At 43.4% G+C, this 8,948-nt stretch overlaps 1 protein-coding gene across 1 annotated transcript in view; it reads right to left on the bottom strand.

The window, feature by feature from the left end:
- Nucleotides 1-954: 954 nt before the first annotated feature.
- Nucleotides 955-8,948, bottom strand: part of LOC120059374 (kazrin-A-like) — a 227,535-nt gene continuing 219,541 nt past the window's right edge. The window contains exons 12-16 of the mRNA XM_039008378.1: nucleotides 7,968-8,199; nucleotides 4,415-4,516; nucleotides 3,409-3,575; nucleotides 2,540-2,720; nucleotides 955-1,830 (exon numbers count right to left, since the gene is read on the bottom strand). Of these exons, the coding sequence (XP_038864306.1) occupies nucleotides 1,672-1,830; nucleotides 2,540-2,720; nucleotides 3,409-3,575; nucleotides 4,415-4,516; nucleotides 7,968-8,199 (841 nt within the window). The 3' untranslated portion in view covers nucleotides 955-1,671. The remainder of the gene's footprint in view (nucleotides 1,831-2,539; nucleotides 2,721-3,408; nucleotides 3,576-4,414; nucleotides 4,517-7,967; nucleotides 8,200-8,948) is intronic.

Below are 8,948 nucleotides of genomic sequence, written 5' to 3'. Positions count from 1 at the left end.
TGACGACCTGGAACATAACCATTGTTTTGTACTGTTAACATCCTCTCATACTTATATCCGACACACCGCAACGACAAAAAGCCAAAAGCAGGGGGTGTGTTAGCGATCACCTGCTGGGTGTCGACAAACAGTGGCTGTTTGTGCTGTTTCAACATGTAGAATTGTCGGGAAATGAACAGAAAATGATGGCCGATATTCTAGTCAGAGGCAAAAGGAAGGATATGATTACCCTAGTTTACATGGCAGATGAATGGGTTTGTTCTACACAATGCATTAAGTTCTGAACGTTCTGTAGCATTGCACCCTCCTGAACAGGTCCCTGGACATCCCATAATAATGAACCTTTTTATCGGAAGAGGGTGGGTGGTGCCAATGAGGGCTTTGCCCCCTTCTGCAGTCAGTCAGTCAGACACACTCACAGCATGCAGCCAGGCAGAGGTTGATTTAATGCCTCTGTTTGGGTTGCGTCATTCCAGTGTAACCATGGCGATGCAGTTATCCTGAATTAAAGGAGGAAGTGGCATCATCAAACATGGACAAGAGCCACATTTTCCCCACAGATTACTACTATGAGGGAGGGTATGAGAGAGATGACTCATTGGTGCACTCTGTGGCCTGTTCTTCAACTGTTACTCCCAGAATGTACACGTACACACACACACACACACACACACACACACACACACACACACACACACACACACACACACACACACACACACACACACACACACACACACACACACACACACACACACACACACACACACACACACACACACACACACACACACACACACACACTTCCTCTTCAGAATAGATATCTTTATTGCATTCATTCATTCTTTGATTTCATTCTCACCCAGCCCATTGTTTTCTACCTGTTGTGCTTCTATTGGAAGACCAATTACTCATGTCTGTCATTGAAAATAAGTCATTTTAATAACCCATGTGCCATGTTAATGGTTTTATTGAATGTATCAAATGTCACGAGGGAGTGTCATTTTAGTTTAGACACAACAGTGTAAATTAACAAACTGAAAAAAGACTATCAAACATACAGTTAATACAACTTCAAGTTTAAGTTTTCATCTTAGACAATGTCCATAGTCCCAGTTCGCAAGGCATCTGAGAAAGTTTCTGTAACACCATGTTTGAATTAAACATCAAAAAGACATTTGCTATAAATCTCACTTGAATAGTTTTCTTTTGTTAATTCGCAATGAATCAGGAAAGTATCCTGTACACAAACACATGACCATATTTCCTCATCAGCTCTTCTTTTTGAGAAACAGGCCCGTCCTCAATAAGAACTACTAAACACCAACTAATCGCTGAGCCATTTCCTGTTTAAAAAACCTTTGCACATAATGCAAATACAAAAATAAAAGCCTATTCCGTTTAAGTTTGTTTCCATGGGATAGACATGTGTCCTCACAAAGGTCAGATTATTCGACAAATACCAGTGAGAGATGTAAAGAGTTGTTCTTAGACTATAAATGAAAAAAAGATTCATTCTCTCTCGAAAATAGTGTATTCTGACCAACAAAGGCTCCATCATTCAAAAAGTACAGTAAACATCACTCGTCTGGCATCCCACAAAGCACTGTTGTCTTCTGCTGTGCTGTAGGCACAGATGTCACATGTCGATGACCTCACATGTCGATGACCTCACACATTGGTGACCTCGATGCCCGAGTGTTTGTGGATTGGACTCCCCTCTGTCCTGGGCGGAGCTTCGTCACAAGCCTCTCTCGGCAGCGAGCCGTAGCTGCTATGACAACTCAAGTCCCGCCCACTGTGGGCTTTGGGGCTGAACCCTAAAGGAGGCTGGGGGAGGAGAAGGAAGTCAAGCCCTGTTCAAATACTTTGAAAATGCATCCTTACTTCCTCCCTTTCTTGAAGTCATCACGGATCTGACCTGTTTGGATTGGTGAAAGCTAAATAGTGGAACCTGCTTTCACCTATCCAGTAATGTTAGATCAGTGGTTACTCCAAGGGGAAGGAAACAAACAGGGCTTCATTTAGCTTTTCTATAGAGTAGACCTATAGCCAAAGGAAGATAGTCCTTTACTGTGTAGCCGATATCGTCGCTTCCTCAAGGCTTCAAACTGAGAATATCAGCTACACAGTAATGACGTATCTCCCTTGGGCTATATGTTTACACTATATGAAAGCAAATACAAGAGGAACGAAGAGGGACATTCTGGCTTCAAGGCCTTTTTCAACACAATAAAGACTTGAAGCTAAAACATCGTTACAGGAATTTATTTGACAGGGTCAGTGCACGTCGAAGGGATACTTCAGAGAAATTACATATACAGATATTTGTTCCCTTGCCATCAAATCTGTCTATGGACAAGGAGCGACTGCAATCCACACTATGGTTTTGTTAAACTAGCCACGGCCAACAAATGCTAATTATTAGCATTGAATTTAACTGAACTATGCCTTTGATCAACATTTTATTGTTTACGTTCAAGTGTGACAGAGTTAACAAAAGAGCAAATTTTCATCCGCAGTCTAGGGGAGTGCCCACCTTGACGGCCCGTCTCCTGAGGGAGCCTTCATCGTCCGGGTGTGTGTGGCGGTTGGTAGAGCTGGTGGGCCGGCCCAGGGAGGCGTGCCGTAAGGGTGTGGGCGGGGAGGCGTGGCGTAGAGGCGTTGGCGGGGTGCTCATTGTCCCCAGCCTATCATGGTTTTGCTGTAGACCTCCTGACCTGGGGTGTCAGGGTCAGAAGGGAGGGGAGGAATGGGTACATTATTGATTGATTAGGTACAGATTATTGATGAGCAGATTCCTTACTGATTATGTAGTTGTTTAAGCAGCCGTTCTTAGCCAGAGTGACTTGCATGTGATGAACCTCTCCATTTTCCACTCTGAATCTGTCCTGACTTGAATCTGTCCTGACTGAAACAGATCAGTGTCCTGCACACGTGATCCCACAAGTCCCCTCTTGAATTAGGTTAAGCAACAGATGTTGTCTATTCATCCCTACTTTTCATCCCTTTCCCTGACAATAAGGCTGCCATTTAATCAACTGCCATTTCAATCTTACAGCGCCTGAGAGGGATGCAGACAGGTGGACTCCCACTCTGTCACTTAACCCAGCCATACTGCAGAGTGGGGATCAACGTAGATAAACCATACATCTTCACCCTTACTCTCTCCCTCTCTGTTTCTGTTCTTTTCTCTTTGATTCTCCCTTAAATTACATTAATTTAATCTAACCACATTTCCCTCATGACTTTGGTCTTATCTGTCCCTCCCTCCCTCCCTCCCTCCCTCCCTCCCTCCCTCCCTCCCTCCCTCCCTCCCTCCCTCCCTCCCTCCCTCCCTCCCTCCCTCCCTCCCTCCCTCCCTCCCTCCCTCATTTGTCACCTCTCTCTCGCTCTCCGTTGCCTCACCTGGCTGAACTGATGAGGACCTTCATCTCCTCGGTGAGGTGACGGCGAATCATGTGCTTGTTACCGGGTATACCCAATGCCGTTGCCATGGAGTCGGTGTTGAAGGAGGGGTCTAGCACCATTACAGCACCGTGAACTCCACTGTTCTGGAGACTGTCAGCAAACTCCTACACAGGATGAGGAGGGAGAGGGACAAAAACCTTTTTTTTAAGGGTTCCTAAAAATGTAAAATAACAGAACCGTCATTATAAATAAGAATTGGTTCTTAATTGACTTGCCTGGTTAAATAAGGTTGAATAAAAGTGTAACGGAGATTTAAAAAAGCATACTAACCCAACATTTTCACTGTGCACGCATGCAGTGTTGTTCTATCTGCCTACAGGAACCCTCAACATTTACTGTAACATTTGATTGAATAGGGGTTTGACTGACAATATTGAGTTGGGCTCTTCAGATGAAAACATCTTTGATTTTCATAGTTGTTCTGAACTAAATGTAGTCAATATCAATAGAAGGGATATCATAAGCAAAAGCTCCTGACTACTATCCATTTATTGAAGCCGTGACTCACTGTGCGGTAACCACAGAGATGACGAGCGGTTCAGAATTGATCACAAAGGTCCTTTCCTTTATCTTTCTGCACAGACAGGGAGTGTCAATAAACCTGACGCAATTTCCTACACTCCCCCATGCATATAACAACACATAAAAGCTCTCTGTCTATTGTCAATAAACACACTATGATCTCTTAGCATGATTTGAATTGGTTTGCAGTATGCACAATTCTGTTTTAATGCATACTTTGTGTATAGAATGATTCGTAACCATTTGTAAGCAAATGTAACCATTTGTAAGCTTTTTCAGGTTAAATACTGACACCGGTCAGATCTTATCCTAAGTGTCAAAGATGTATCAATGAGAACTGAGTGTAAACGTCAGATACCATGTTCTCACAGTACTTGAGTGTGCCAGTGTTGTTGGGATGATAATGAACCCTAGACCCCACCTTAAGGTCAATGTCTCGGACCCACTTAACGACCCGATGACACGTCCATACCACGGGATCCAGGTTCTGATGCTCACACTGAGCCCGTCTGGCCTGGAGGGCCTGGAGAGAGTTGAGACGCACGCACGCACACACACGCACACACACACCACATTTAATTTGACATTCAAATAAACTTTACTTTCACCCACAGATCACAGATGTGTGTATGTGTGTCCGAGTGAATGAAATGACATGTATTGTAGCCAACATGTATACACACATACATATCTGTAATGTCTACAGTGCATTCGGAAAGTATTCAGAACCCTTGACTTTTTTCACATTTTGTTACGTTACAGCCTTATTCTAAAATAGATTAAATTGTTTGTCTTTTCCCTTCATCAATCTGCACACAATACCCCATAATGACAAAGCAAGAACTGGTTTGCAGAAATGTTTGCAAATGTAAAAAAAAAAAAAAAAACTTAAAGATCACATTTACATAAGTATTCAGACCCTTTACTCAGTACTTTGTTAAAGCACCTTTGGCAGCGATAACAGCCTCGAGTATTCTTGGGTAGGACGCTACAAGCTTGGCACACCTGCTTTTGGGGGGTTTCTCCCATTCTTCTCTGCAGATCCTCTCAAGCTCTGTCAGGTTGGATGGGGAGCATTGGTGCACAGCTATTTTCAGGTCTCTCCAGAAATGTTAGATCGGGTTCAAGTCCAGGCCCTGGCTGGGCCACTCAAGGACTTTCAGAGACTTGTCCCGAAGCCACTTCTGCGTTGTCTTGGCTGTGTGCTTAGTGTCGTTGTCCTGTTGGAAGGTGAACTTTCACCCCGGTCTGAGGTCCTGAGTGCTCTAGAGCAGGTTTTCATCAAGGATCTCTCTATACTCAGTTCATCTTTCCCTCGATCCCAACTAGTCTCCCAGTCCCTGCCGCTGAAAAACATCCCCACAGCATGAGGATGTCACCATCATGCTTCCTCCAGACGTGACACTTGGTATTCAGGCCAAAGAGTTCAATCTTGGTCTCATCAGACCAGTCTTGTTTCTCATGGTCTGAGAGTGCTTTAGGTGCCCTTTGGCCGGGCAGCCAGCTCTAGGAAGAGTGTTGTTGGTTCCAAACTTCTTCCATTTAATGAATGATCGAGGCCACTGTGTTCTTGGGGCCCTTCAATGCTGCAGAAATGTTTTGGTACCCTTCCCCAGATCTGTGCCTCAACGCAATCCTGTCTCAAATTCCTTTAACCTCATGGCTTGGGTTTTTCTCTGACATGCACTGTCAACTGTGGGATTTCACTTAACATTTATTTAACTTGGCAAATCAGTTAAGAACAAATCCTTATTTACAATGACGGCCTACCCCGGCCAAACCCAGACGCCGCTGGGCCAATTGTGCGCCGCCCTGTGGGACTCCCAATCACAGCCAGATGTGATGCAGCATGGATTCGAACCAGGTACTGCAGTGACACCTCTTGTACTGAGATGCAGTGTCTTAGACCACTGCACCACTCGGGAGCCCTTTATATACTGTACCAGTCAAACGTTTGGACACACCTACTCATTCCAGGTTTAAAAAAATGTATTTTTACTATTTTCTACATTGTAGAATAATAGTGACGACATCAAAACTATGAAATTACATATATGGAATCCTGCAGTAACCAAAAAAGTGTTAAACAAATCAAAATATATTTTATATTTGAGATTCTTTAAAGTAGCCATCCTTTGCCTTGATGACAGCTTTTCACAGTCTTGGTATTCTCTCAACCAGCTTCATGAGGTAGTCACCTGGAATGCATTTCAATTAACAGTTGTGCCTTGTTAAAAGTTAATTTGTGGAATTTCTTTCTTTCTTAATGCGTTTGAGCCAATCAGTTGTGTTGTGACAAGGTAGGGGTGGTATACAGAAGATAGCCCTATTTGATAAAAGACCAAGTTCATATTATGGCAAGAACAGCTCAAATAAGCAAAGACAAATGATAGTCCATCATTACTTTAAGACATGAAGATCAGTCAATCCAGAACATTTCAAGAACTTTTCAAGTTTCTTCAAGTGCAGTACCAAAAACCATCAAGCGCTATGATGAAACTGGCTCTCATGAGGACCGCCACAGTTAGGAGGACCCAGAGTTAACTCTGCTGCAGAGGATAAGTTCATTAGAGTTAACTGCACCTCAAATTGCAGCCCAAATAAATGCTTCACAGAGTTCAAGTAACAGACACATCTCAACATCAATTGTTCAGATTAGACTGCGTGAATCAAGCCTTCATGGTAGAATTGCTGCAAAGAAACCAAAACTTAAGGACACCAATAAAAGAAAATACGTGCTTGGGCCAAGAAACACGAGCAATAGACATTAGACTGGTGGAAATCTGTCCTTTGGTCTGATGAGACCAAAGTTTAGATTTTTGGTTCCAACCGCCGTGTCTTTGTGAGACTCAGAGTAGGTGAAAGGATGATCTCTGCATGTGTGGTTCCCATCGTGAAGCACAAAGGAGGTGTGATGGTGTGGGGGGGGCTTTGCTGGTGACACTGTCGTGATTTATTTAGAATTCAAGGTACACTTAATCAGCATGGCTACCACAGCATTCTGCAGCGATCCGCTATCCAATCTGGTTTGCGCTTAGTTGGACTATCATTTGTTTTTCAATGGGACAATGACCCAAAACACACCTCCAGGCTGTGTAAGGGCTATATTTACCAAGAAGGAGAGTGATGGAGTGCTGAATCAGATGACCTGGCCTCCACAATCACCCAACCTCAACCCAATTGAGATGGTTTGAGATGAGTTGGAGGAAAAGCAGCCAACAAGTGTTCACCATATGTGGGAACTCCTTCAAGACTGTTGGAAAAGCTTTCCTCATGAAGCTGGTTGAGAGAATGCCAAGAGTGTGCAAAGCTGTCATCAAGGCAAAGGGTGTCTATTTTGAAGAATCTCAAATATAAAATATATTTTTATTTGTTAAACACTTATTTGGTTATTAAATTATTCCATATGTGTTATTTCATAGTCTTTATGTCTCAACTATTATTATACAATGTAGAAAATAGTAAAAATAAAGAAAAACCCTTGAATGAGAAGGTGTGTCCAAACTTTTGACTGGTATACTGTAGATAGGTGTGTGCCTTTCCAAATCATGTCTAATCAATTGAATTTACCACAGGCGGACTCCAATGAAGTTGTAGAAACATCTCAAGGATGATCAATGGAAACAGGATGCACCTGAGATCAATTTTCGAATCTCATAGCAAAGGGTCTGAATACTTATGTAAATACGGTACTTCTGTTTTTGATATATTTACAAATATTTCTAAAAACCTGTTTTCGCTTTGTAATTATGGGGTATTGTGTGTAGATTGATGAGGATTTGTATTTATTTAATACATTTTAGAATAAGGCTGTAAAGTAATAAAATGTGGAAAAAGGGAAGGGATCTGAATACTTTCCAAATGCACTGTATGTCTGTATGTACAGTATGTAAGCTCAGTGCACTTTTGAACATGTCATGTATTGGTAATGTTTATGTATAGCATATACAGTTTGCTGTTTGCATGACACCTACCTCCTTATCGAAGTGGAGCGTGTGCAGCAGCTCGATGCCCAGCACCAGGCTGACCTGGTGAGCCTTCTTGGTGACATTGAGGGACCTCTCGAGGTCCCGGTGCGTCAAAGAGTTGAGCATGCGCCCATCCACCAGGTGTGTGTGGAAGGCCTGAGAGTACTGCGGCAGCCCTACGTCGCTCAGCCAGGCCTTGGCCACCCAGTGGTGGTCCATGTCTGCAGCCTTGGACAGCCTGGAGTGAGAAGAGCGAAGAAAAGAGAGAAGAAAAGAGAGAAGAAATCAAGAGAAGACAGAGGTCAGGTCTGGTAAAGAGATTATCAACATTTTGGACGTCCTAAAGTATTTTTCGGGTTGAAAAGTATAATGAACAAAAATATAAACACAACATAAAACAATTTCTAAATTTTTACTGAGTTACAGTTCATTTCAAGAAATCAGTCAATTTAAATAAATTAATTAGGCCCTAATCTATGGTTTTCACATGGCTTGGAAGGGGCGTAGCCATGGGTGAGCCTGGGAGGGCAAAGGCCCACCCACTGGGGAGCCGGGCCCAGCCAATCAGAATACGTTTTTTTTTCACACAAAAGGGAAGCCGTTAGTGGAGGTCCAATTCTCTAAAATGACGTTTGAGGCGGCTTATGGTAGAGAAATTAACATTAAATTCTCTGGCAACAGCTCTGGTGGACATTCTTTGCTCAGCATGCCAATTGGCCACTTTTTGTTGTTGTTGTTGTACCTTTACCCCTTTTTTCTCCCCAATTGGTAGTTGCGGTCTTGTCCCATCACTGCAAATCCCCTATGGACACGGGAGAGGTCAAGGTCGAGAGCCATGCGTCCTCCAGAACACGACCGTGCCAAACCACACTGCTAGCTTAACCCAGAAGCCGGCCGCACCAATGTGTTGGAGGACACACCGTCCAGCTGGCAACTGAAGTCAGTTTTCCGGCAGCCGGCCCGCCACAAGGAGTTGCTATAGCGCGA

Source organism: Salvelinus namaycush, chromosome 14 (genome assembly GCF_016432855.1).
Source record: "Salvelinus namaycush isolate Seneca chromosome 14, SaNama_1.0, whole genome shotgun sequence".
Classification (NCBI taxonomy): Eukaryota; Metazoa; Chordata; class Actinopteri; order Salmoniformes; family Salmonidae; genus Salvelinus; species Salvelinus namaycush.
Note: the sequence above shows the minus strand (reverse complement) of the source record. Positions and strands in the feature narration are given on the sequence as shown.